Source organism: Diplotaxodon limnothrissa, linkage group LG8, assembly GCF_057381915.1.
Source record: "Diplotaxodon limnothrissa isolate DT_005_m linkage group LG8, D_limnothrissa_male_GT1.1, whole genome shotgun sequence".
In the NCBI taxonomy this organism is placed as follows: Eukaryota; Metazoa; Chordata; class Actinopteri; order Cichliformes; family Cichlidae; genus Diplotaxodon; species Diplotaxodon limnothrissa.
This window is the reverse complement of record NC_140603.1, coordinates 28,161,126-28,188,818: the sequence shown is the minus strand read 5'-3', so window position 1 is coordinate 28,188,818 and position 27,693 is coordinate 28,161,126. Positions and strand designations below refer to the sequence as shown.

At 40.4% G+C, this 27,693-nt stretch overlaps 3 protein-coding genes and 1 long non-coding RNA gene across 5 annotated transcripts in view; 2 read left to right on the top strand and 2 right to left on the bottom strand.

The window, feature by feature from the left end:
* Positions 1 to 18,096, top strand: part of acsf2 (acyl-CoA synthetase family member 2) — a 33,671-nt gene extending 15,575 nt beyond the window's left edge. Inside the window, exons 7-16 of one of the 2 annotated variants that reach the window (XM_085361612.1) lie at positions 910 to 1,005; positions 1,240 to 1,391; positions 3,022 to 3,113; positions 3,210 to 3,286; positions 13,291 to 13,398; positions 13,782 to 13,933; positions 14,790 to 14,931; positions 15,858 to 15,968; positions 16,054 to 16,122; positions 17,893 to 18,096. In XM_085361612.1, coding sequence (XP_085217738.1) covers positions 910 to 1,005; positions 1,240 to 1,391; positions 3,022 to 3,113; positions 3,210 to 3,286; positions 13,291 to 13,398; positions 13,782 to 13,933; positions 14,790 to 14,931; positions 15,858 to 15,968; positions 16,054 to 16,122; positions 17,893 to 17,943 — 1,050 coding nt within the window. In that variant the 3' untranslated portion in view covers positions 17,944 to 18,096. Of the gene's footprint in view, positions 1 to 909; positions 1,006 to 1,239; positions 1,392 to 3,021; positions 3,114 to 3,209; positions 3,287 to 13,290; positions 13,399 to 13,781; positions 13,934 to 14,789; positions 14,932 to 15,857; positions 15,969 to 16,053; positions 16,123 to 16,401; positions 17,865 to 17,892 lie in introns of those variants that run through there. The other variant, XM_085361611.1, reaches the window with a different exon arrangement.
* chad (chondroadherin) lies at positions 3,454 to 11,494 on the bottom strand. Its single transcript, XM_085361616.1, has 4 exons — positions 10,637 to 11,494; positions 7,880 to 8,043; positions 6,548 to 6,710; positions 3,454 to 4,499 (listed from the first exon to the last, which is right to left on the bottom strand). Exons 1-3 carry the CDS (start codon positions 11,420 to 11,422, stop codon positions 6,563 to 6,565), a joined length of 1,098 nt encoding a protein of 365 aa, XP_085217742.1. The 5' UTR covers positions 11,423 to 11,494; the 3' UTR covers positions 3,454 to 4,499; positions 6,548 to 6,562.
* A 2,405-nt stretch (positions 18,097 to 20,501) lies between the features above and the next one.
* armc7 (armadillo repeat containing 7) lies at positions 20,502 to 22,018 on the bottom strand. Its single transcript, XM_085361052.1, has 3 exons — positions 21,893 to 22,018; positions 21,059 to 21,202; positions 20,502 to 20,976 (listed from the first exon to the last, which is right to left on the bottom strand). The coding sequence occupies exons 1-3, from the start codon at positions 21,978 to 21,980 to the stop codon at positions 20,633 to 20,635; spliced, it is 576 nt and encodes a 191-aa protein (XP_085217178.1). The 5' UTR covers positions 21,981 to 22,018; the 3' UTR covers positions 20,502 to 20,632.
* Positions 22,019 to 22,330: 312 nt separating this feature from the next.
* Positions 22,331 to 24,946, top strand: LOC146627101 (uncharacterized). Its single transcript, XR_014906473.1, has 2 exons — positions 22,331 to 22,490; positions 24,510 to 24,946. It is a non-coding gene; the product is annotated as an uncharacterized LOC146627101 (long non-coding RNA).
* The last annotated feature ends 2,747 nt before the right edge of the window (positions 24,947 to 27,693 follow it).

The window sequence follows — 27,693 nt, the reverse complement described above, 5'->3', positions numbered from 1 at the left end:
GAGCCTTTCACGTCTGTCACATGTGCTCAGGGTGAACCAGTTCTCATCTGTGAAAAGCGCAGGGAACCATTAGTGGACCTGCTAACTCTGGTATTCTATGGAAAATGTCAATTGTGCTCCACAGTGCTGGGAAGTGAGCACAGGGCCCACTAGAGATCCTCAGGTCACCCTCATGAAGCGTGTTTCTGATTGTTTGGTCATGCACAGTCACACCAGTGTCCTGCTGGAGGTCATTTTGCAGCTCTGGCAAGTCTCATCCTGTTCCTTCTTGCACAAAGGAGCAGATACTGGTCCTGCTGAGGTTAAAGGCCTTCTACGGCCCTGTCCAGCTCTTATAGTGTTGCTATCTCATGGAATCTCCCATATGCTCCTGAGACTGTGCCGGGAGACGCACCAAACCTTCTTGCGTTGACATGTTTTGATGTGCAATCCTAGAGGATCTAAACTACACCGACCCTTGCCAAATGCAAAACTAGTGAAAAACCATTAGAAAAGATGAGGAGGTAAAAAATGTCCATGGCGTCCAGGTGTAAAACTATTCCTGTTTTACTGGTTTGTCTCATTGTTGAGCCTCTAGTGCACATGTTGCTAATTTCATTAACACCAAAGCAGCTGAAACAGATTAACAACCTGCTAAACAACACAGCGAAACACCTGCAGTCATAATGAAGACAAAATCAATCATATCCATTTGACTGTTTCTTTCTTTTTTCTAGTCAGAAATTGTGAATATCTAATCTTACAATCCTAAACTCATTGCATAATTTCAATGTATTATTATTTTCTTCAGTGTTATCTGGTAATAAGGTATCATGCTGTCTGATAAACGTCTGCAAACACAAAGACAACAGATTAAGTCCTACTTTATGGCTTTATAAGTGCAGTAATGTGAGAATAATATTTTACCAGGGTACAACTGGAGCTCCAAAGGGTGCCACCTTGTCACATCACAACATCATCAACAACTCCTACTTTATTGGAAGAAGACTGGGATACCACTGGAGAGTAAGTGAATTAATCAGGAATTCACACCATTAAGACCTTTTTAAATAATTTACTGATTTTAATTAATGTCTTTGTTAAAGTTTGGGCTTTATTTCATTTCAAAAATCCACGAAAGGATTCAAACTAACGAAGAACTGATCCTGTTATAAACTACTGTGTTTTTGCTTAAAGTCTTTTCATTGCAAAGTTTTTTTTTTTTCCTAATTTTGACTCCTTTATTTCCTCGTTTTCCAGCCTCACACTCGAGTCTGTGTGCCAGTGCCTCTGTACCACTGCTTCGGCTCTGTGGGTGGCGGGATCTCCATGGCCGTGCACGGCATCTCCACCGTCTTTCCTTCCAGGGGATACGATGGAAAGGCAAACTTGGCAGCTATCGAGAGTGAAAGGTAATGTCAGAAGTTCAGGCTAGGATTTAAAAAATAGGACACCTCTAAGCCTACAGGGCTGTGTTGTTGTGCGAGTTAACAGAAAGATATTTGATCTTTAATACGCTTGAACAAAAGGTCTGAGACTATAATCGCCTTTAAATCTGGAGCAGTGTTGTACCTTTGGGTTCCAGGATACCATCAAATTAAAGCAACACAAACTGGTTTCCACACGTCTCATGTTTCCCTGCTTAACGATGATTTAAAAAAAAAAAAATTTTGTAACTGTAATCTGAGTGCATCTCATTACTAACACAGAGGTCTGTGTCTGATCCTTTCTTACGGAATAATGGAGATTGTCTTGTGTATTTGTGGCATGTCTGCTGATTAAAGAAATGAGCTTTAGTCACCATTTAAAAACTTTGTGTTCATCTGAGTGTTGATCTCAGAAAGTCAAATATTGTTTTACTGCATGAGGCCGGTGAGCCTTAGTCTCAGATACTTCATGAATGAGATCAGATATTTCCCAAAAGCACTTCCTGTGGCCTTGTAAACTGCCCCATTAGGATAACATAAACTGTGTGTGTGTGTGTGTGTGTGTGTGTGTGTGTGTGTGTGTGTGTGTGTGTGTGATGTCTCCCACGCTTGCCAAAGCGCAATGGATCCATGTTTTCATGTTTACAGCAAATTCTGAAAATTTAACAAATGTTGTCTCGTCTGACTCTCAATTTCTGCAGTGAGCGAATGTGAAGTGAAATTTAGTTATATTTATAGAAAACAAATTCAAAACAACAGTCACCTCAAGGTGCTTTATATTGTAAAGTGAAGACCCTACAATATTAGAAAGAACCACAACAATGAGATGACCCCCTATGAGCAGCGCTTGGGGTTAGCAGGAAGAAACCTCCAGCAGGACCAAGCTCAGGGAGGGGCGGGGCCATCTGCTGTGACCGGTTGGGTGTGGAAGAAAAGAGGAGAGATGTGAAGTTTGATAACTGCTATTTAAAATGTAGCTTCAGTTTCCTGATATTAGGTGACGGGAGTTGCGGCATTCCTTTTTTTTTTTTTTTTTTTCTTCTTCTATTGACAATTCTCTATAAACCTTAGAGATGGTTTACAGAAATGCTCAGTCCTGTGTATACACTGCCACCCCTCTTGTAAACGGAGTAGAATTTATAATTTATATTAGTATAGTATTGTCTTGTTTATTTTTGTCTATTTTTTTTCTATCGTGCTTACTATGACTGGGAGAGTTCTGCACAAGAATTCCAGTGTGCCTTGACTGCTGGTTTATGCACAAATGGACTTTGAGGCCTCAAAGATAGAGCTGAATGTGTGACATCACGGCGTCTGTGTACATCATTTATATACAGTCTCATCTGTGGTTACAGTTCTGCTTTCTCTGCAGTTGTTGAGTTCTTCTCAGACTCCTGTAGTCACCTGTTTGATAACAAAAGTGCATCATAACCTTGGATACAGCTAATTTGCACTTTTGGTTTTGGGGCCATTTCACACAGTTTTGTTTTTGTTTTGTTTTTTGTCCAGTTGTTATCATATGCAGATATTACATTTATATAAATACGTAATCAGTAACAAAAAGTGTTTTTTGTTAACGAATATTTTAAACACTGTCCAAATGTTCTCTTCTCAGGTGCACCTTCATCTATGGCACGCCCACCATGTATGTCGACATGCTCAACCAGCCGGACCTCACTAAATATGACTTGTCATCAGTGGAGGGAGGTGAGAAAAGAAAATGATTTTTAAAGTTCATTTTCTGATATATATTTTTTTTTTTGCATTTATTTGCTTCTGTTTGTTTACATCTTTGAACTTTAGGCATCATGGCTGGTTCACCCTGCCCTCAAGAACTTGTGAAGAAAGTTTTCTCTGACTTGAATGCGAAGGAAATAACAGTGAGTCTTTTTTTGTTTTTTCCCCCCCAGTATAAGGTCAATGTTTGATTTATGAGTGATTTAATGGTGCAGTTTAACCTTTGCCCACTAGGGGGAGACAAATCCTCAGAAAAACGACATAATGGAGTGAGTTCTGATTTTTAAGGTAGAGACACAGGAAGGAATCTGTAAAAAGTTTATTGGATGTTAGCACTTCCAAAAGTCCAGGCTGAATATACATGAGCTATGTCTGAGGAAACCCTCTGATTTGCTGTTAGATGCTTGTTTAAAAAAAAAAAAGTGAAAAGTGACAATGTCTCACAAAGAATTTGCTACAATGATCCTGCATTCATCTTCTTATTGACCAGGGTAGAAAAAAAATGACGATTCACTGATCTTGTCCTCACTTTCAGTCTTTTTGGCCACTCTAAATGTCAGTGAAGGTGTGCATGCAGAAACGAGGATAGATAAAGTGTCGTTGTTTGTGCAGCTCTTCACGTTATCCTCTGTTTGAACTGAGCTGTTTTCAGCTCCTCCACCTTTTAAGCCAACTTTTGCCTGATTGGCTGTGTCTTGCAAACAGAAGGTTGAAACAGGAGCTGAGCGGGGCTTCCTCAAAGAACCACATTGAGGATATCAGCTCATCTGCTGGGGCTGAACTCGAGGCTCTTTAAAAACGTGGTTTAACATGTTGAAGAAGACACTTTTACCAAGAGCTGAACAGGAAGAAAAACAGACAAGCAAGCAACCACGCACAGGTGATTTTTGGTCAATGGTTGATGGGTGTTTCCAGTCTTTCTTTTTAAAGCTTTAAAGACAAGAATGGAAACAATCTCCTTGACACATGAGCTTATTTTAAGCTCATGTGTTTTGTTTTGCTTAGACTGATTCACGGTTTGTCCATTGTGCTGAAAAATTGAATGCGCAGGGACGGGATGGCGAATCTCTCCTCAACATTTTCCTCATTTACTTAAAAGCATCCCTTTTTTCCATCCCATCTGCTTCCACTTCATGCTGAAGTCTTCATCTTTGATATAAATGAATGAGAATTATATTTAAATCAAGTCGATGCGTGTTTGTGTGTAACTGAAGCAGACCAAGGGCGATGTGTGTGTCTGTGTTTATGCTGCTGACAGCCTCTGGCAGATGAATAGATGGAGAGTCTTTAAGTAGAAACAGTTAGCATTGCTTTCATTGTAGCCGGTCACCTGGACGGGCTCCTGCTCGGCGTCTCCTGTGGGAGAAAAGACACAAACTCAGCAGCCAAGTCAAACAGTCGGCCCTCCAACCAGAGACCCCGCGACCTGGACTCGGTGTGCTGGACCCCAGGGCCAAGATGGAAACGTTCAGTCTGGGATAGAGGGGGAGCACACGGAGTTCTGTGGTCAAAAAGAGAAAATCATAACAGTGCAACGCCAAATCTGAGCTACTCCAAAACCACCTTAAACCTCATTTGGGAAGCCGCTGTCACAATGCACCAAAGTCCAGCTGAAAACCTTCCATCACAGCCGAGATGAGACTTTATACTTGCACAAAACTGCACATCAGGCGTTTGTAAAGGCCAGCGAGCGTTTAACTGTCATTTAACGGTCTACAGTTTCCAGTTAATTATCGCTCTTTCAGAGATGTTTTCACAGCTATTTGTTTATCTGTCAGTAAGGCTGTAGAAAAACTACAGGGCTGACTGTTATGAAACTTGGAGAGGTGGAGCGGAGACAAAGAAAGAACTCATTAAATTTCTTCATGTCAGAGTGCTCTTCTGTTTTAAAATAAGCATCGTTTCACAGCCTGTGTGGGAAGCAGATTCCTCTTTAGATGTCTTGTCTTTAGGAGCTTTTAAAGATGGGAAATTTGCTGAGAGTTGACACTGATCACATGTTAAACGTTATGATCAGCTTGGCATCAGACACTCAGAAGCTGCTTTGCATACTTTGCATTCTCTAAAATGATTTAAATACAACCTCAAAAGAGCCACACGTGACAGATTAACTTGTAGTAATGACTTTCTCTGTGACTTGATCAGACTCTGTGGAGGAATTTTGGAGCACTCTTCTAGTGTTGCTTCGGTTCCCACCAACGTATTTTAATCAGTTTGAGGTCTGGTTCATTGCAGTGTCTTGATTCTGTTGTAGATTTGCTGCTGTGCTTTGGATCGTCGTCCTGTTTCATGTCCCACAGCTAAAGCTCGGCTTACAGAGGTCCTCACATTTGACTCTAGAATACTTTCGCGTTCAGATGAGTTTATGGTCGACTCGAGGACTGCAAGGTGCCCAAATAGCGACTTCTCAGCCACTGTGCTGACAGTTGGTACGAGGTGTATGTGCTGATGTTCTCCAATCTGTGCATTATAGCCAAACATCTCCACTTTGTTGCAGAAATCTTTCTTTAGCTGCAACTTTGCAAACCTGACCCAACTCCTGGCAACCTTTGCAAACGAGCCATCATAGTTCAGTCTTTCTATCTGTAGTGTCTGAGGTCTAGCTCTTCTGCAGTTTTGCATGCTCTGATCTTGGGATAATTGTTAAAATAAAGGACGACACAATTTAATGTGTCACTGGTTGAATTTTCTGCTGAGTTTTTGTCTGCAAAATATAATTAATTTCTTTATTTTGTTTTGCAAATAAAAATGTTAGCATTTATGTCTAAGTTAAATTTGTCCTCACATATAGTAGTAAAAAACGTTGTGTTTTCTCAACTAGAGCAACAACATCATCACTGATTTGTTATCTTTTTCTCTTATTCTGGTCTTATAGAAGGCTTTGAGACCTGATTTGTTATAATTTACATCAGAAAAGCTCAACTTAAAGTGGCGGCTGCTCTCCCTGGAGTCAACACAAGAAAACAATCAGATAATTACAGAAAAGCTCCCTGGTATTTCCTAAAGCCCAAGTTAAAATGTTTAGATCTTATTTTTACTTGGCAACAGGAAAAACAGACAAAAGAAACAGAAAAGAAAACCAACAAAACTGTCTTCAAAACTACTTAAAATTGCTGACATGATCATTTAATTTATCAACTACTGTATTGTGTATAAAAATGAAAAATAAAAAAGCCCCTGGAAGTCAGTGATCCCAAACCCTCCCAAAAAGTCAGAATATTAACACCTAAAAACCAAAAATAGTTTTCTTTAGAACTTCTTTTTCGATATTTTAATTGGTGATCTTTAGAGGTGCTGATGCTCCAAGCCCAGGTTTCTGGTCTTCATGCACCACTTCCTGGCTGCAGCTTCATATTCTGAGTAGTAATCTACATTTCCTCTTCTCGTCATGGCTTGTTCGGTACCTGTGGGCCGTGAGTTCATTGGCGCATGCCCTTTTTGGCCCTCGCTGTCTTCGGTCTGCAGCGCTTGAAGCCAGTGATGTCTCTGACCTGCTTGCCCTTATGCTGATTCGGAGATGCGCACAGTGCATCTGGACGGTTCAGGCTTGGGATCGAGTCCATCCACCTGGAAGAAGCCAAAATATGAGAAGCATGAAGGAGCATGTTTCTTATTTAATACAGTGTGTGAACCTGAATAGACACTGTTTCCTGTTCGATAACCGTGAAGCTGCTCCTGTGTTTGTAGCTGTCAGTGATGCTGCAGGAGTTTGCTGGTTGGCTGAACAGGCTGATTCTTTAGCCTCGACAAATGCTGGATGATTTAGCAAAAAACGTCGTGCAGAAAGTTCCCAGAGGAGGAATCATATGGCTTTAAAGTCAGTGGCGCTACCAGCAGAGTTTAGCGTAAAATTACATGAACGATACGAATGGATTGTATGTTACAAATTTCATGGCAATCAGGATGAAGAGAAGCAACGTTATTAAAGTAGCACAAAGACTTCATGTGAGAAACGGATGTATCCACCATATCATCTTTATGTGGGAGATTTAGCTTTTTGGGACCTCAAGGTTTTTATTTGTTTTTTGAAGGGACCATATTTAGGTAATATTAAAGTATTTTTTTAATGCAGTTATTTTATGCAAAAGAAACCTTGCATTCTTTCCAGTGGCCACTAGGGGGCAACTGACTGAAGGTTGAAGAAATCTGAGAAACTCCTTTACATTTCTTGATTTTATGACCGGGGGGGGGGGAATTCCTAATGAGTTTATTGTATTACAGAAATCTTATTCAACCCAGCATGATGTTCACTTTGTGACCGATTGGCTCGTGTAGAGTAAAAAAACAGATGTGAGATGTGAATTACTGCTAAACTGAGTCACTGTGAGTAATGGTTGTTTGAAGCACAGTATAAATGTGCTTTTTGTGTTGTCTTTAAAAAAAAAAAAAAGGTGAAAATTCTGAAATTAGAAGAATAGTTGGATTTTTTTTACAACATAAATGTGCAATTCTGCCACAGTTTGTGTTTATAACATTTAAATATATCACAGTTATCATCACGTGCATATGATGACATTGCTGCTTTATAATCTGAGCTCGTTACAGTTACAATATGCATGAATTCTTTTGTGGCTTTTATTCTTTTTTTCTAATTTCTTTAATTATTTTTTTTTTTTTAATTTAAAAAAAAAAAATTTTTTTGGAATGGAAAAATATCAAAAGTCAAAATATTTAAAGATCCCCTCATTCCAATAATCCTACTCGATCGTTAGTTGAAGATCAGCTTTGAGTCTTACTTGCGCAGTGGAGCTATCTGGCAGCTGCAGTTCCACGGGTTGTTGAAGAGGGTGAGGTTGGTGATGGTGTTGAACTGGAGGCTTTTGGGAATCGACTTTAGCCTGTTGTTTTCCAGGTGAAGCACCTTGACCGTCGTCACACCGGTAAATGCGCCGTCGGTTAACTAGAAAAATGCAGAGCAGCACATGAGCTGTATTTTATTTCTGTTTTTTTTTTTTTAAGGGAGTGGAAATCTACCTGAAACTTGCGTGAAATATTGGTAAAAATCTCGGGATATCCTCCATATCTGTCCAGGGTGTGGGGGGTAAGGGCGGGGGTAGAGCGAGGGAGTCGTGCCAGCGTTTTCCTCTTTGGATAAGTGTTGGTGCAGGAGGAAGGATGAGAGGTGGCTTTCATCCCAAACACTGACAGTCTGTGAACTCTTTCTTTCCTTCACGGGTGCTAAAAGCTTCAGAGAGGTGCTACATGAGCTGACGTACATCAAGTGTCGTCTCCACCAGCAGGAGGACACGGGCGGATGAGAGGGAAGCAGAGCTTTGCTTGTTTTATGTAAGACTGGAGGAGAAGAGGTCGTTTGGAAATTTCCACTGCAGAGTGAGAAGTCGCTGAGGCGCTGGTGTTTTGAAGGAGTGAAAGATGGATGACTTCCAGCCTGGTCGAGGTGTGTTCACTCCTTCTGTCGTCTCAGTCTTCGGGATGCTGCCATGAAGGCTCGCAAAGGCCCCAATTGTCCATTCAGCTGGGCCAATGGCAGGCTAAAAATACTCCTCTTTCATGCACCGTGGAACACCCTGCCTCTATTTACCTGTCTCCTCAACCCTCCTGACCTGTTTACAGGACCCTCACAGCCAAAGCAGAAAACGCCTCGCTGAAAATAACACTTGTGCAATAATTAGACTCGGCCACGCTTGGCCATACTCCAGCAAACAAAAACAAACCAAAAATACCAGCATTTGGCTGGAAATCTGCTTAATCTGCCCCGGCCGTGTGTGCTGGAGTCGGCGCCTCCTGCTGCTTCCACCTGGCTCGCGCACAGCCTCAGCGTGAGAAGCTTGTTATTTTACAGTTTACCTTTCTGGGATGCCTCCATATTTTGGCACAGGTACACTCAAATATTGGATTAACCCTGGAGTATGAGGCAAACATGCTCTCGAAGAGCTTAAACTGTACGCGCTCCTGCTGCAGCTGATGTGGAGGAACAGACGGGCGTCCCACAGGCTGCTGTGAAAACATCTGTCTCATTAGGTTCAACTCACTTTCTCATATGGGGCATTAAAATGGTTTGTTTTAATCTAATTTCTGGACACGTTCCAATTTAAATACAGCAGTGATGAGTAAAACTGCACTCCAGGGCACAAGGGAGGATCCACAGTTGGAGTCACTTCCTCTGACATGTTTGTATTGTACTTTTGACCTGCCGTCATTGAAGAGGCTGATTGGAGCTTGTTTTTAAAGGCACTGTTGAGACCATAAATGTAAAGTCCAGCTGGAATAACCAGTAAATGCATTTAACTCTCATTTCCCCTTAAAAGCTACAAAGAGGTTCAAGTCTTACCTCTTTGCTGACTGACAGGATTGGCTTGTTCCACCCTTTAATTAAATCTGTAATTGGATGCCAGGTGCCAAAATACTGAGTTTGTGCTTAATGGATGACACTGAATTATTTATCCAAAACAGTTTCTCAGTACCTGGTTACAGCGTGAAGAAAAAAATAAATAAAAACTAAGGGCCTGGTTGAAGCTTTAATGCACACCCCTGCTCTCAGATTCTGTTGTTTGACAGGCTGAAGAAAAATCATTCTTTACACGCCTGCATGTCACAAACTTCTGACTTGTGACTCCTCAGATTAAAGTAAGCATCTCAAATTCCCCTGATTACGCAAACTGTTGTGCTCCTTGTCTTTGAAAAGACCTGTTGAATCACAGTTTTGATCACCACAAATCAAATCTCGTACATTTACCCTGACACCTGTCCTGCTTTATAAGTTCACTTATGCATCTGTCTGCATTTGCTAATTCACTTCAAAATAAAACTGAAGCTCAAGGTCATACTTGTAGAACGTTTTAAGACCCCACAAATTGAAATGTAGTACAGTTAGGTTTAATACGCACACGCTTCTCAGTAGATCAACTCTTAGAACTTCACAGCTTTTTGCTAAACTCCTGCTCTGATCTGCATCCGGAGAAAGATCCCATTTGGTTAAGCACATGTGTACCCTTGAGCATCAAACATCTGCTGTTTTCGAGAGATAGAAAACTGCAGCAGCAGCTTTGCATTATAAGCATGAACTGAGACACGTGTGGAGGAAGTGAGAACGCCCAAGAACACAAGACTGGCTTAAATCTCACTCTTTATGTAAGCTGTAATCACGGGATTAATGAGAGAAGACTATTGTGGGGGCACTTTTGTTCTTACCTGTTACAAGGAGGATGGTTTGGAAACTGCACTCATATAAATTTGTAGTTTTTTAGGGAAGCAAATATTAAGTCAGACATGCAGAGACCTTATTATGACATAACTGTTTTAGTTGGGCACAATGTTTTCTTAAAGCTGAGCCAATTAATTCAAAAGACCTTTACAAAGGCTGTCTTGTACGTTTCTTCTAAATAACCTGAAGATATTTAAGAGTCTACAAGTAGTTTGAAAAAGACCTAATTTCAACAGGTTGTTTAAATTTCAAGCCAAAACTTCTAGCAGTGACGTTTGCCAGGCTTGATGCTTTGCCAGTAATAAGCCCAGTAAAACCACAGACTGACCTTCTCCAGACCCATGTTGTCCAGGTGTAGTTTCTCCATATAGCGCCCAAAGCTCTGGAAGGCGTTGTCAGGGATAGTCTTCATGGGGTTCTTCCCCAGCGTGAGCTCCTCCACCACCCGCAGTTTGCTCATTGCCACGCTGGGATAAGTGGACATCTTGTTGCCGTCCAGGTGAAGTTTGGCGAGGTTCTCTACGTCGTCCAGAGAGCTCGCGTGCAGTGTCGTCAGCTCGTTGTTACTAATGTGCAGCCAGCGCAGGTCTTTGGCGCCCGAGAAGGTCCCCTGACGCAGCTCCCGCAGCTTGTTGTCGCTGAGCTGCAGAACAAAGAGGTTGATCATTGGGGAGAAGATGCCCTTTGGCAGGTCGCTGATCTGGTTCCCGTCTAGGTGGAGGTAGGTGAGCTCAGTGAGATCCTCAAAGGCACCGGGCTTGATGGTGCTGATGTCATTGTTGGACAGGTAGAGGTAGACGAGCTTGTTCAGTCCCTTGAAGGCCTGGGATCCGATCTCTCGGAGGTGGCAGTGTTGCATGTGCAGAGAGATGAGTCCCTTGCTTTCGCTGAAGGCTCCCGTGGGTATGCTGCCCAGGTTGTTCCTCTGCAGGTTCAGCAAACGGGTGGCCTCCGACACCCGAGGGATCTTCTTCAGCCCCACGTTGTCACAGATGACATGCTGAAGGTCACCGTGGCAGTGGCACTGGCTCGGGCACTGGGCCGGGGCGCCCCGCACTACGATGCCCAGCATCAGGAGGCAGGTCCACAGCAACAACCAGCTCACACAGCGCATCCTGAAAAGCTTGTAAATGTAACTCGGGTCAGTTAGAAAAATCCTGCAAAAGTCTCAGAGATCTGCAGAGAAATGTGAAGAGCAAAGGCGAACGCTTGATCCTGTTTGTTTGTGCTGAGAAACAGACGGACAGAGGAGGAGAGAGGAGGTGGGCAGAGCTGAGAGACACTTTGAGAGGAGGATGGACAGAGCACACAGCACTATTTATAACATTTACTTGAGGAAAAATACTGAGGAGGGCCTGCCAGGGTGTTGGACTGAGAGATCTGCAGGAGGAAGTCAACTGTCTGAGAGTTTAACCCTAAATGAGCAGAAAGGTGAACCTCAACTAGTCTTTTTCTTTGCAGCTGGCTTTGTTTTTGCAGGATTTGCAATGAGCTTGCTGCAGGATGCACACCTTCAGACAGTTGATAAGAGTTTGTAACGTTTGATTAACTTCCAGGTGCATGTTAGACAACGTGGCACGAGGTCAGCTTGGCTCTGTGCTCGCTCCCAGACATCGCTATTGTTTTTTCAGTCTGCGGTGGCAGGAAAGGGAGCCACTCCTGTGTAGCTGTTTTATAACCTATAATAGTCTCCAGATGGCTTTTAATCCTATTGCAAAAAAAGATACTTCCATCATCACAGCAGTGAAAGTTTTAGATGCCACTTTACATTCCTGTGTGCATTCCTTTGTTTTGTGGTATCATGCAGTGGTATTTTTCCAGACCTCTGTGCAAATGATGGAGTGGCTTAACTTTTTTTTTTTTTGTAATGAATATGATTGGCTCAGGTTAGTGGATGGTTTGGCTTCAGGTGTGTGCGTTTATGAGATGAATGAACCCACCCAGGATAAACGGAATGTAGAGTTTACTTAACAAATCTAACATTTTATTGGCAATATTGTTTCCTGTGTGACTTTCCAGGTGAACGTTCTCACTGTAGCTCCTGTAAATTTCCCTAAAAGTCCCGTCTCCAGCAAAGTTGAACCTTTTTCTAGTGCACCTCCCGCTTCTTATAAACGTAGTAAAGAAAGTTAAATACATGATATATACCATAAACCAAATTTTAGAGGGTAACATGGTCAGAAATGGATGTAGTGCATGGCAGTAATTGAGTGAATATAAAAAGAGCTAAGAGCTCACATGTGTAGTTAAAGTAGAAAAATGACTCCATTAGTTTGACTTTGTAAAACTTTATTTTTCTGCCATGATGGATATTTTATTTTGAAATGTTGAATAATGAAGTACATTAGCTGTGTAATATGCAATAGAAAATAAAACACTGACTATGGTAAGAATTTATTACTGCTAAATTATTTTTATTAATTCATTTTTAAGTAATAACATCAGATATTTTCCATTTCCAACTTTGCCTCTGAAAATTTTAAGCCTTTTTCTCCTTTTATAAAGCACTGAGAACTGCTTTATTTTAGATCAGTGTGAGTTTTCTTGCTTTATTATTTTAGTTTGTATGTCTTTATTGTTTAACTGTGGTGGTGTCTAGTTTTATTTTTCCTTAACATTCATTACAAACTGTTCTCTTTGAGTGTTTCATTCATATACAGTATGATACTATGATGCAGTCATGCGTGTCGTCATAGTATCATAGCATTATGTGATTGGTCAGATCAGCCGTGTTGGTCCACTGTGTGCTGCCAAAAACCCCTCTGAGCCACTGGGGCATGGCTGGATACAGGACCTCTGGAGGCGCCCCCTAGTGTCTGACACTGGCACTTTCTTTGTTTATCTACAGGATGCATCAGAACAATTTGGTTTTTATTGTGGAGACTTTTGGCGTTTGTTTGTTTGTTTGTTTGTTTTTTTAAGTATTATTTGGACTCCACTGTGTTTCAGTCCCACCTGCTCATATCATTGCTTGTTTGACAGCTTGGATATGGCACCACAGAGAACAGCCCCGTGACGTTCCTCGCCTCCCCACTGGACAACGTGGAGAGAAAGACTGAGACTGTTGGCTACATTACAGATCACTTGGAGGTAATTTGGCATGCTTCTCAATATAAATACTGAAATGCATTAAAATAAGATTTATTTTGAGTGCAAAAACTCATCCAAACAAAACAATTTGGGGAGGGCTGAACACTTGAATAAAAATCAGCAGGGAAGAAAACTTTTATTGTGACAAACAGTTATCGATGAAGGTGAATATTGGGGGAATATAGGGCAAAAAAACAAAGTAACGGTTTCAAAGAAAGCTTGTACTAGCCTGATTCACTCAAGGTTCAAGGTTCAAGGTAATAATAAAGAACCTTGAACCTTGAACCTTGAGTGAATCAAAACTTCACTTCTTTAACTCTGTGCAATACACCAAAAAATGTTTGGTGAATAAAAGTATGAATCATGAGTCACCTGCTCCACAGGCTAAAATAGTGGACCCTACAACCGGGATGGTCGTACCTGTGGGTACCTCAGGGGAGATTATGATCAGAGGATACTGTGTGATGCTGGAATACTGGAATGACAGAGCAAAAACAGATGAGTGCATCACTAAAGACCGGTGGTACAAAACTGGGTAAGTTTAATATCGTTGACCATAGTATTTTATTACAGCGATGAGAGTATTCTGTTACAGGTACTGAACTGTGGTGGTTTGAATCATATCTTTCTGATAGACTCCAGTTTGTTCATGTAAATGGAGAGTCCTCTTCACACACTAAGGTTAATTATGGAGTTCCACAGGGTTCAGTACTAGGGCCAATTCTGTGTACATTATTACACATGCTTCCCTCACCAGTATCATTAGAAGGCATAGCTTATATTTTCACTGCTATGCTGATGACACCCAACTTTATCTGTCCATGAAGCCAGATAACACACACAAATTAGTTAAACTGCAGGAATGTCTTACAGATATAAAGACCTGGATGGCCGCTAACTTTCTGCTTCTAAATTCAGATAAAACTGAAGTTACTGTACTCGGCCCTGAAAATCTTAGAATACGGTATCTAACCAAATGCTTACTCTGGATGGGATTACCTCAGCCTCCACTAACACTGTGAGGAACCTTGGAGTTGTTTTTGACCAGGATATGTCCGTCAATTTCTTATATTAAAGTTTTAGCTTTTTTTTTTCCTTTCCATTGTCACAAAGCACTTGATCATATTCTGATTGTTGGGGTATTCTCTGTATCATTGTAGACCTCATAATATAAAGCACCTTGAAGTGTTTCTCTGTGACAAGTTTGAAATAAAAATATAAATTAAATCTAATTGAAGTCTTTAGTTAATCATCACTACTTTACAGCTGTTAGTATTGTCTGCATTTTCAGGCAGATAGGCTTTAAATATAACATCTGATTCTGTTAAAAGGCTGATTCTCTCCCATCCTTGTTCTTGGGCATTTAACTGTTTCTTTGTCCTCTTGGCCAGCGACATCGGCAGCATGGATACATACGGCTACTGCAGGATAGACGGCAGGATTAAAGACATGATCATCAGGGGAGGAGAGAACATTTACCCGGCAGAGATCGAGCAGTTTCTGCACAGACACCCCAAAGTTAAAGAGGCACAGGTGAGCTCAAACAGCAAGGGCTGAGCAGTAAACCTAGAGGGTGTTATAGGAAAATGAGAAGGGAGACTAACTGTACTCAATTATTCACTAGAAATTCTGTCGGTGAACTTCAGAAGCGCATAGAGTAAGTTTTATTTTAACATCAGACTGGCGTTCACTAAGATTGCTACAGCAGAAATTAAATTTTACTGAACATTGCTGCTTCCACACTTCAGAACAAGTCTTGTTAAAACTGTGTTAAGAGTGTGGCTTGATATTGCGTGTCATCAGTCTGAATTTCTTAACTTTTCTTAACGCCTATTGTGCATTACTTACAAGTCCAAAAGGCAGGGTGACCCCTCCAACACACCACTCCCCCCATCGATGTGGCTAGGTGCATAATTGTTGGAAAGACACAAGTTTAGTCTCTGTACACCACCTCAGTGGATTTTAATCCAGCGGTCAAGAATGCACTTTCACCTTTTTAATTTGGTGGGGAGTTTTTCGCATTCCAGTTTCAGTTAAAAGCCAACAAGAATGAGAGCACACATGTGATTTAGATTAAAAAAAAAAGAAGTGTTATAAAGAACACGTTTAAAGTCGCACGAAAACCATAGAGTCAGTGGAACATGCAAAGCGGCCTCCAGACTTTGCCAGGTTTTCAGTTAGGACACCCCCAAGAACATTTTAAGAAAATGTTAACATTTAAAATATTTGTTTTTTTTCCTTTAAATTTTTTTTTATTATATTAACCCCTTAAAGAGTGTCTTGACTTGGCTTAATCTTTTGGCCCTTCATGTGATGTCTAATCCTCTGTATTTGTCTTAGTTTCAATCTTCGTGTGCAGCGTTTGAATGTCCAAAGTTCTGTTCAGATATTTAAGATTTTGTACTGCTGACTGTTTGCTGTGTGATTCTAAATGTTCCTCGTTTCCTGCTGTTTTTCAGGTGGTGGGAGTTAAAGATGAGCGTATGGGTGAGGAGATCTGTGCCTGCATCAAACTGGTGGATGGAGCAGACTGCACTGCAGAAGAAATCAAAGCTTACTGCAAGGGACAGGTGGGGCACAGTTCCCGTCTTATATTTCATAATGAGCTGGAATTGTGTTGCACCATAATGAGCGCTGTTCATTTGCTCCTTTCAGATCTCCCACTTCAAGATTCCTCGTTACGTACTTTTTGTAACCAGCTACCCACTCACGATCACTGGAAAGGTAATTTCCTCAGTCCTGGCTCCTCTACCGAGTTCATAAAAAGCAGGAATTTCTTCCAGGATTCTTACAAATGACATAAATTAATCAGCAGGTTTAATAAAATGTCATTCATCCTGAGTGAAAAACATCTGTATTTAGCAGCTGCTGTAACAGTCTGCAATAATTTAGGGGAAGGAGAAATCCAGGATGAAAACACAAACTCCCCTCTGGTTCTTGTGTTTCTCTCGTGGGATGCTATTTAATATCATTTACTGTAGACTTGGCCCTGTGTTTGAACAGGCCTGCCCTGAATGCTCTCAGACAGGAAGGACGGGAAGCTATTAGCTCGTCTGCACGTACACTATGGCCTGTTAGATGAATCCCAGAGGGCTGGCAGGCCGTACTCGACCTGGACCATCAGATCAGATAAAACCAAAACCTTGATTTGAGATTCCTTCTAAACGGAGCAAGTACGATATGATAAAACTTTCAGAAAAATGCAAAAAATGTTCTGCATTCGTGTTATAATTATAACTACTCATTTGTGTCTGCTCAGATCAGCGGGTGATTGTTTGTGGCATTCAAACACATGGAAGCTGCAGAATGCCCTCTGATGGACAGAATATGCGACATCAATGCAACGTTGATTGAATGGTGTTTCTCTTGTCGTTTGTTTAATTTTAAATTTTATTTATCGTGGAATATTTTAGTTGAGCTCTAAAAATGAACGTCACTCAGATAAATATGAAAGTTACTGGTGCATTTTTGGTTTGCTTGGAGATTTCTGTGTGAAAAGAAAAGAAGCCAAACCACAGGAAAATGCTAAGAGTTCACAAACTGGGGTAAATCTGACCACAAGGGTGACGTCAGTAGTTTGTATATTCTGCTCTGATGTAGCTAATGCATTGTGTCGGTTTAAACTGATTTTTGCCATTTAAGAAAAAAAAATACTGTTGGTATTTACGTAGAGAGCAGAGTGACAAGTTGCATGTAAGAGACTGATCCTTGCATGTGTATTTCTGGGAGTTCCTGTCTTGAGGCATAAAATATGGGGGATAATTAAATCAAGTGTGCACACTGATTTACGTTTACCACACGCTATTTAGCACTAATTCTGCCAACATTTAACGCAGAGAAAGAACACGTCTTATTTTTTTATTTTTAGAAAACTGCACAACTTCTGTAAATCACCCGTAAAACTAACCACACCCATTAGCGCTATTTGGGGTTTGCATTCACATGTTGTTTTGTCCAATTTAGTAAAACTGGCACTTGTAATCCAAGCTGACGCACCAAAAACTTCACTATCTAGTTGTTGGATGAGTTGTTACGAGGTGGGAAATTATCCATAGAGGTCAGACCAGGCTTGTAAACATGTTTATTTATGCTGTAAAATTGTAACATGTAACATAGAAGTCTGTGAGGACTGACTCACTTTTGGAGGCAGCCTTAAGTGGTCATTAGAGGAAGTAATCGAATTAGATTCACTTGTAGTTTTGGCAATTTTCACAGAGATGCATTTGACATCTGAGTGCTCAAAGCTGTTATGAAAGACTCTTAGATTGATTTAAAATAATTATTTATTGTATTGACCCCAGTAAGTGACAGATTTTAATTTGCGTTCTGATTTCTTACGAATTAAATGGAATCACCAGCACACAATAAAACACTCGGCCCCATTTACTAATAGGTTTTTATATATTCATATACTTTGACGCTGCAGATTTGTCCATTTAGTGCTCCTGCAAAAAGTTGTTGTTGTTTCGTGTCATTCTTCTTTTTGTCTTTCAGATCCAAAAGAACAAACTGAGTGAACAGGTGGAGAAGCAACTGAAGGAGTGAAAATGAAAAGCTACAAACTGTACAGAGGGAATTTAATTAATACGTGTGCGTATATCAGATACCAAAGATACAAATTGGGATTGTCAGAACTGGCCAACAGAAAACGCCTCAAGATCTTGTAACGAGTGGTTACAGGGACAATGTAACCCCCCCCCCCCCCCCCCCCCAAAAAAAAAAAACAGTATCCTGTACCTGCTGCAGAAAATAGTCCCACATAGAAACACTATTTACTTGTAAGGGCCCTTTTTAAGTGCTTTTGTCTGTATAGGCAGGACAAAGGTTGTAAGGTTTTTAAAATGTTTTTTTTAATGATTTTTAAAAATTTATAAAAACAAAAATCTTCATTATATGAACTTGAAATAAACCTTTTTACAAATTATTAAAACCAGGCATGCAGGTTCCTCTTGTTACGGAAAGAATGAAGGGGGTTTTTTTTGGGTTTTTTTTTTGTTTTTTATTGTCCTCGATGGCAGGTGCAGGCCTCTTAAGCCTGCCATTCAGAAATATGCACACATGTTCCACTTTAAAAAATATGAGCTTTAAAGTGAGTGAGCATTGTTCAGAGCTGTAAAGAATTTCCTGACCAGGCTACATGTGCAGTTCACCTGACGCTGGGCTGCTGGATCGGATGTCATCTCCTGTCTAGACCTGAAGGACTCGGCCCAGAAATAGCCCTTAAGAGCCCAAATGAAAACAAACTGTGCTCCTGGCTCTTAAGAGAGAACCTCAAGGTTTATTTAGCATTTTTTATTTAACATATTTTGGGTTTGGATTAAATGTTTCAGGACATGGTATTCCTACCATGCGCCAAGTACAGGAGGTGGTTTTAACAGGGAAAGGCAAAGGAATGCACATTTCAAGGAGGAAAAATGGGATTTGAGACAAAGAGTGAGTTTGTTCTCCTTTTAGACTCGAGACTTTTGTTTTCAAATTGTCACCATGCATTCCTTTGACTGGGAGGTTATTACAGGTGATACTAATAACCAAACTGTTCTCCCAAGAGGTGAATGCATTGGTGGAGCAATGCATACAAAAGTATCTTGGACTCCCTCATGTGGCAGGAAAAAGCACACAAAAAGGCCAAAAATTTGTTGAGCAAATTTATTTTGGATGAGGAAAAACATCACTTGCGTTCTTGTGGCATTGAGTTAGGTTTGTCTTTTTCCTGCTTCAAAATGACAACGCCTCAATAAAGAAATGCTTGTCCCCACTTTGGTGTGGAAGAACTGCACCGATCTCTGAACCTCAACCACATCCAGAACCTCTGGAGGAGTCGGAGCAGGTTCAACATCTGGGGCCTGATGTATAAATACGTACACAAAACCATGCTTGGATTTTTTTTTTCCCCTCTACACATAATGTGATATTTAAAGAGGAACAATTTGCAAACGACATGCAACCTTCAGGCCATGTCTACGTGGTAGTTTCAAACCTGAAAACTATTTTAGTGGGGAAGGTTGTGTTGGCTCGCATGTGGTGCACATTTATGCACTAAATCCAGAAAGCTGATCTGGTGACTTATCTCTTCCAGTCAATGACTGTTAGATTAGAAAAATGCAAGCCATTATTATACAAAGTCAGGCAATTTTAGATTGAGAAGACAATTTAATCCTCCTCCCTTGTTATTTCAAGTAGATGACAGATTTAGAATCAATCTGAAGTGGTGTACTTACGTTTTGGTGGACCTAACTGTATATAAATGATGCATCATCTTGGTATTTTCACCGCCTTCCAGGAGATAAAACACAAGATCCGAACATAAGCCAGTAACAGACAAATACTGAGATATTCTTTGATGTCACATGTTAAGCAAAGAAATAACATGTTATTAGTTAAGTCTATTCTTGGTTTAGTATACAAGACGATGGTTAAGAGGGACAATAGCATTTCAAGTAGCAAAGGTGGAGTTTTATGTATTTCTGGATGTAGCAAAAGACTTGAAAGAATATGTGATGAGTGCAGTGATGTCAGGCTTTTGATTTAAAACGTATGATATAATGTATGTGCATTTCAACAGAGCTTAGGTTGAGTGTTTAGAATACAAAGCTAGATGAGATGGAGGCAGATGACCCCCCAGAGGGAGAAGTGGGAAGAAGAATAATTTCCTGATCTTACTGACCACTGACAGCGCTTCAGACATGAAGTCAAATTTAACCACACGCTTTCATTTTAATCCAGATTTACTTAAATAGCACAAAATCACAACAATAGTCACCTCAAGACATTTAATACTGCAAGACCTTACAGTAATGCAGAGAAAACCCTAACAATCAAACTGCTGCCTCTGACCAAACACCTGGTGACAGCAGGAAGAAAGAACTCCCTTTAAAGAGAAAGAAACCTGAAGAAACCAGGCTCACAGAGGGGCAGCCATCATGTGACTGCTGTTTTGGTATTTTAAGGTATCTTGTTGATGCCTTAAAGACCTCAAACTGGGAGTAAACTTTTCATAATGAAAGGTTTACTCACAGTTAATGAGAGAATTACTTTATTAATTCCAAAAAAGCAGCATAATTTTTGTCAAGTGAATCCATTACTTCTTACCAGCGGATGTCCAATATGTTTTTATTTTTTTTTGAACAACATTTCAAATTTTGGCTCCAGCGGGTGAAACATCTGTGACGCTCTCACAGAGAGTGAATCACAGAGAGAGCAAACTTATAAAAAGATAAAGGTCTGTGCTGTGTCTTTAGTCTTTGGGCAGCGGGATGCCGACTGCCGTCTGCTGCCCCTCCATCTGCTGCTGCGCCTGCGCCACCTGCTCCTCGCTGCAGGAGTCCTGCAGAAACACGGTAGCCAGGTTGCGCAGACGCGGGCTCTCGGAGAGGGAGAAGCGCAGCATGCACTGCAGGATGGCGGGATCGGTGATCTGAGAGCGTGACGTGGGTGTTAGGAGGTTCATGAGGGTGGTGATGGCTGACAGGACAGTCTCTTCCCTCTGGCTCGACAAGCAGTTTGTGACTAAGCGGATGCCGTCGCTCTGCAGGACGACATCTCTGCACTCAGGGTCCATGCTGAGGTTACAGAGCCCTCCTGAGATCACGAGAGACAAAATCAGAGATAAAGGCTTGACAGTTGCTGCAGACAATGAAGGAGATGTCACTGTGACACCCACCCATCCCAAACTCCACAAAGTTCTCATTCTCCTCAGTCAGCATGTCCAAGAAGAGGTCAGTCACCTGCAGCTCTCTCAGATACTCCACGTTCTTTGGATCGTATGCAAAATTGGCCAAATTAGCCAGAACTTGTTCCTTTGCCTCTGAGGAGGAAAAAAAAATCATCACATGTAATGTATGTAATCACATAAAATGAGAACTATGGAGTGCCAAAATTAAATAGGCAAATATTTAGTTAAAAGTCTAATTAATTCATTCAAATATTCATTTCAAATTATTTGTGGCTGGTCAACAGACCTTAAAATCTGATTGGTTACCCTGCACAGCAAGTTAAGACGATTGATCCCAGATAATGCTGCAGTCCATGAACGTCCTTAGCGTACTTGCTATTGAGAAACACCCACCGAAATAATCGACTCCCGAAAAGGTAAAGATACTGACCAGATCAGCATTAGCCCCGCCCCTGACTTTGACAGGTGAGGTTGACAGTAGAAATAAATTCATGACGTTTTGAAGCCCAGAACTATGAAATAATAACAACTGACATATATTTTAAATAAAACTAATTATTTCAATTTAATAAATGTGTATTTAATAATTTCAAATTTTGAATAATTATTTGATGACGTACGTCTCCAAAGAGGAGCACCTAGGCTTTCTGTAGGCACCTATTTTTTATGTTTTTGTTCTATTTACTTTATTTTATGATTCATATTATTGTCTTGTGGATCTTGAGTTGGAGCAGAAAGACGAAAAGGCAAGATTGGAAAAAAGATAACAGAAGAAAGCAGAGTAGTGAGTTTAAAGTTGAATCCAAACACAGCTGTTCCCACCGTCGCTGTCGGTGTCCTGAAACTCGGTGACCAGAGTTTGTAAATACTCAAAGCGGTCAGAGCCTCCGGACGAGCCGCTCCTCCACATAATCCACCACCAGCTCCGCTCTCCGCTTTATTCTTTTCAGTTCGTTCCCGGCGCGGTCTGACCATGAAATGCCTCCGTGTAGCTGCGTGGATAAGACGAAAGTTCCGTTTAATAGTTTTTGTTTTAAAATCAGTTTCGATCTGATAGCATACGGTCAAGCCGCGCTTACACAGAATCAAATCTAATTTACATTTTTCATACGCAGTTAAAGGTCTTCTATCATAGTTTTTTGTTAATGTGGCCCTAATACTCCCTCACACAACATGACACAAAATAGAAATACTGTCAAGCGGAAGCTAGTGTCACGTGGTACCGGAAGTTCCTAATAACTGTGGGACACGAAGGGGGTGTGTACAGCACCCCAGCCAACTGTAGGGGAAGGTCAGTGTTTAAAGTTCAAAATAAAGCCACGAAAATGAAGCAGCACAAACTGTCAGCCGGGAAACGGCTCGCCAAACCGATCCTGTTCGGGACGGTCATCGTTGGACTCGCTGCTGCTTTCATTAACAGGTAACGTTAAAGCGTGTTTACAGCTCAGCCACCTGTACGTAACAGGCATGTTGTGCGTGACATTTGCACATGCAAGTGTTTACTGCACACCTTATTAATAAACATGCAGCTCCGAAAGAGCCGATCAGAAGTGAAGATTATAAAAGCAGCACGACTTCGCTGTTAAAAGGTACTGCAGGGGAAGCAGTACGACTGCGTATTAGGCCCATTCTGCAGTCCTTTGGAAGTCAAAGAGAAAAAGCTCAAAATTTTAGAAATTCGGCGGACTTACGAGAAAAATGGATAATTTACAAAAAAAAGCTAATTTTTGATGAAAGAAATGGGCAAATTTACATGGAGAAAGAATTTAAACTTAGGAGAAAAAATGAAAAATAAATAGCTAGTTTATTGTTTTAAAATGGCAAACGATCAGATTTTTTTTTTTTTTTACCAGAAATAATGGAACAATAATGAGAAACAAGGACAAACTTATTTGAAAAAAGGAGCAAATTTATAAGGCAGTAACATGCTATACATACATACATACATACATACATACATACATACATACATACTTTATGAATGTCAAATTTCTGAGGTAGCAATGAGCAAAGTTCAGACGTATTAAATTACAAAATCAAAAAAGGTAAACTTATTAGAAAAAAAATAGGACATTTTAAAGAAGAAAATTAACATATTTCAAAGAAATTAGCAAAGGATAAATTTAAATTTAGTTCATTATGTTTCCAAGAAAAAATGAGCAAAGTTCCAAGATAATAAATACCAAAATCTGAAAGAAAAAAAGACACATTCCCAAGGGGGGAAAAAAGAGAAGAATACATTTCAGAGAGTCTGGTGGAGCATTTGCGAGCGAGGAAACTCAGTATGTGGTGATGTCCATGGGCTCCCTGACTGACAAATACATTTCTAGTTCCCGTTTCCCAGCTATGAAGATTTGCTTCAAGGTTATTACGAGGTCTCATTAAGTAAAATTATTGTCAGAAATGCCGACAACGCCACGAGTAAGGTGTAACAGGACCTGGAGCTGCTCTGTCCCCTGTGCAGGAGCGTTATAAAATCAGTTTATGTGATATATTTCCTTATGATTTTGTATATTTGGTGTATTTTGAATGCAGATTTATTCTGCTTGTTGTTTTTGTATTGCTCTTTGTGCATGATTTCTGGTAAGCCTGTCTGTAAGCCAGCTTTAACAGCGGGAACAATCTGTGTTGGGCCTGCAGCAGACTGATAACCTGCTCTGTAACAGCTGAGATGGGCTCTAACCGCCTGCCTGGCTGTATCTAAAATGCCTTTAATCATATTTAAATCATGTTAAAGGTATTGAATTTGCAGATGTTGTTTTTAAGACCTCTAGAAAAGCCCTGTTAATACAATTAATTTCAAAGGTTTTTTCATTAACTTTTAGTCCCACTAACTCGTTCGTGCTGTTAGTGCACTAGAGACTTTACAGCACACTAGAGAAGCTCTGCAAATTGAACAGCTGTGTTTTGTCTGACCAAAAGTCCAAAGAGAAATCTTTACTGTTCAGTGCTGTGTTGTACAGACTGGACATTGTGGCACAGCTGGTTGTGTCTTTTTAATTGACATCCCTAAAAGCTTTGAAGGAGCCCTAAAATAACCTCATTATTGAAACTCCTGAAACTATTGAAATCACCGAAATCATTCTTTGGTCAAAATTCAACAAAAGAGAAAGAAAAGATGAATATTTAGTTACAGTGGACAACTGCTTGTTTTGGGTTTTTTTTTATTGTTAGAAAAATGGAAACAGAGTAGGTTTCCATACACACTCTGGAGACTAATTGAAACAAAACAGAGAAAGTGAATATCCAAAACATTTTCTTTGGTAAAGCTATAGTTTAATATTTTTCCGTGAAAGTAAAATCAAAATCTGTTTTTTCACACTGAACCACCTACGTCACATTAGAAGAAAGGTTGTAATCTTACCATTAATCTTTTCTGGTTCTCTAATTAATTCTCACTTGTCATTTGTTTTCATTCGGTACTTCCTCTGTTGCGCAGACACAGGTTTTTTGAGGACGTCGTTGAACTCAGGGCTCAGGAGCGAGCGCGTAACGATGCCAAGAGGTTGGAGGTCCTGGAGAGGCGGCAGAAGCAGATCGATGATCTGACCGAGAAGAAGCAGCAAGGAGGGAGCGGCTGAAGGGGGCAGCAGCCCGAACCTCAGTGCCTCTGCAGCAGACTGTAATACAGAGCAGGTCTCCACAGGTGGACGCTGCACATGTCCACATATGCAAAGATGGCTTTGCTGAATATTTTTACTGAGGCCTGCTTACAGTAATGGATTTATTGAAGTAACCCTCACAGATTTGTATAGACATCTGGGCTGGACACAACACTGTCCAAGACGCCCAGTAAAGGAGCTTAAACAGCATCTTTCTTGTACTTGCGTGTTTTTCCAGCAGGGGGCAGAATTGACTGCAACCTAATGGACTGTATGAATGAAAATCTCTTTAACTATAAATTATTTGTGATATACATTGTTAAAGATCATTTATTTAAAATGCACGCCACAGAGGTTTTCATGTTTATTTTATTGGTGTGAGTTTAGTTTAATCAGGATTAAAAATCAAAGCACAGACGCTAATGCCGTACAACAAACATCAGCTCTGCCTTCAGTTTTTGCGCAATGAAGCAGGAAAATCAGACTCCTTAGTGTTGGGATGTATTCAGTCTGATGGATGCTAGAAAGTAATAACTGATGCTGATCTGTCAAAATAAAGGTTTTAAATTCACTATCAGTGTGACATGAAATAATTATTCACTCAAATATAAGATCTGTAATTTGTAACTAATAACTAAACATTGTAGATAGAGAGAAAAGGCCATTTAGAGCGAGTCCAGCATTCTACCGTAAAGAAGTACAAAATTTTTAATTCTCAAGTAAAGGTTTCAAAAATTGTGCTTAAGTTCAGTACATGAGAAAATGTGCTTGTTTGCTTTTCTCCACTCTAAAATAAAGAAAGCTACTTTCAGTTTTTCCGTTATTCACAAGGGATCAACACAGCAGGTAGCGCCGCATATTTGATTTGGCAGATTTTTTTATGCCAGATGCAACCCGCCAAGGGATTTGTGTCTCCTCCCGGGATCCAGCAGGGTATCTTTCGCTTGTGTACATCAGCAATTATGATAGTTAACAATAGAAAATAACAGATGCAGTATAACCACAGACTGTAAATACAAAACATGGATGGGTCTGCCTGTGCAGAAATCCCTTGACCAGCAGGCGGCATCTCCTCTGAGATTGTAATGTGCAATACCACCGATTTCCTTTCTGATCAGACACCAAGTCAAATTCAGGGCGGTATGGACGTTACCGATCCGATGTTGATACTTTGTACAAAAACATAATGTGTTATTGTATTTCAAATTATAGCTTCATAATGATTACAGGACATCAGACTACTTGTTCTTATTGTTTAATTATGAAGAATTATCATATAGAAATAAAAAAAACTAAATTTGTGTGTTAATTGATGCTATTTGAACACACTTTCCTTCATTGTCACTGTGCCACACTACAAATTTTGGTATTGATCCAATACCAAGCAAATACAGGGCCAGTATTGCCGATATCAGTACCAATAATTATAAGTTACTCAGGCAGCTAACTGGGGGAGAGTAGCGTGCCATGACTTATGAGATGAATTCTCAAGTTTCAAATTCTGAACACATTTTAATCACCACTATGTCACTGTGATTATTACTTTCCACAATAATTAGTTAACACAGCAAAAAACACCTTTCAGCTTTTCATGTGTTTTGAAACTTGGTTTTAGTGTTGGTATCGATACTATCGATATTTGGATCGATCCGCCCACCTCTACTGCATACAAGTCTAATACTCACTGTGATGATAGTCATCAGTGTTCTGAATTTCAGTCACTAGTGTGAATTCTTATTGTATTAGGGTACGTGCAGGGCTTTCCCCTGGTGTAGTGGTTAAAATAGTTGCCTTGCATGCAAAGAGCCCCAGTTCAAGACCGGTAGGATACATGACATTCCTAACTAGCTAGTTAGGAAGGTTGTTAGGAATGTCATGTGGTGCAAAACCTGTGTGGCCAAACTTTACCTGTGTTTTCTAGTCTAAAAACTTTTTAACAAGCCGATTGCATTTTGTTACACAGAGTTCTGCTATTCAAGAACACTTTAACACACAGCCTGGGGGGTTTGAACCAATGACCTTCTAACTAGCAGACAACCCACCCTACCTGCTAAGCCACAGCTGTCCACAGGTAGATGCAAACACACAGGCCTTATTTGTCCATGAACTCCTCTTACACGATGTGGAGTTGCACTACCAAACTTGGTACGCTATAGCACCCTGAAGGTTCTTATCTGCATCAGATGTTATGTCATCATGTTTCCTAAGAACAACCTAGTAACCAGCTAAAAGGACCTATTTTTAGCCTTTACGCACATGTCACACATTTTAAAAGCATTGTAGAATTTTAATTTCATGACATGAAAATTAAGTTTCAGCCACATAAGTTGAATAATAAAAACACTAAATGGTTCTTATATTATAAAGCCATCACGTTGCCTGTCAGCCACATAGCAAGAGGCCAAAATGAAACATTTTCAGCATAAAAAAAAAAAATATCTACAACCTATTTTTTTTATTTATTCATTTTTTAAAATTTTTTACCTGAGAGATTAAGCAGAGACGGACCAAATCACTATTGTAGCACAGGCATGTACTAGTAGAATAAAGCAGGGTAAGATTCAGGGCGTGGCTATGAAACCAATAGGTGACATCACTGTGGTTACTTGTATCTTGTATCTGAAGTTCATTAGTATAGATATATGTAAGAATCTTCTTAGAGTATTTCTAGTAGTGGAACAATTGAATTTTTTTTTTTTTTAAATCCACAGAAATAATTTCCAGTTTTCAAGTCTTCTACAGTCTTTTTAGACTGACATAAAAATATAATTTGACAGCATCAACACATCTGAGAACTGGGTATGGGTGTTTTTCCTGACGACGGGGCGATCGTGGCTCAAGAGTTGGGAGTTCTCCTTGTAATCGGAAGGTTGCCGGTTCGAGCCCCGGCTTGGACAGTCTTGGTCGTTGTGTCCTTGGGCGAGACACTTCACCCGTTGCCTACTGGTGGTGGTCAGAGGGCCCGGTGGCGCCAGTGTCCGGCAGCCTCGCCTCTGTCAGTGCGCCCCAGGGTGGCTGTGG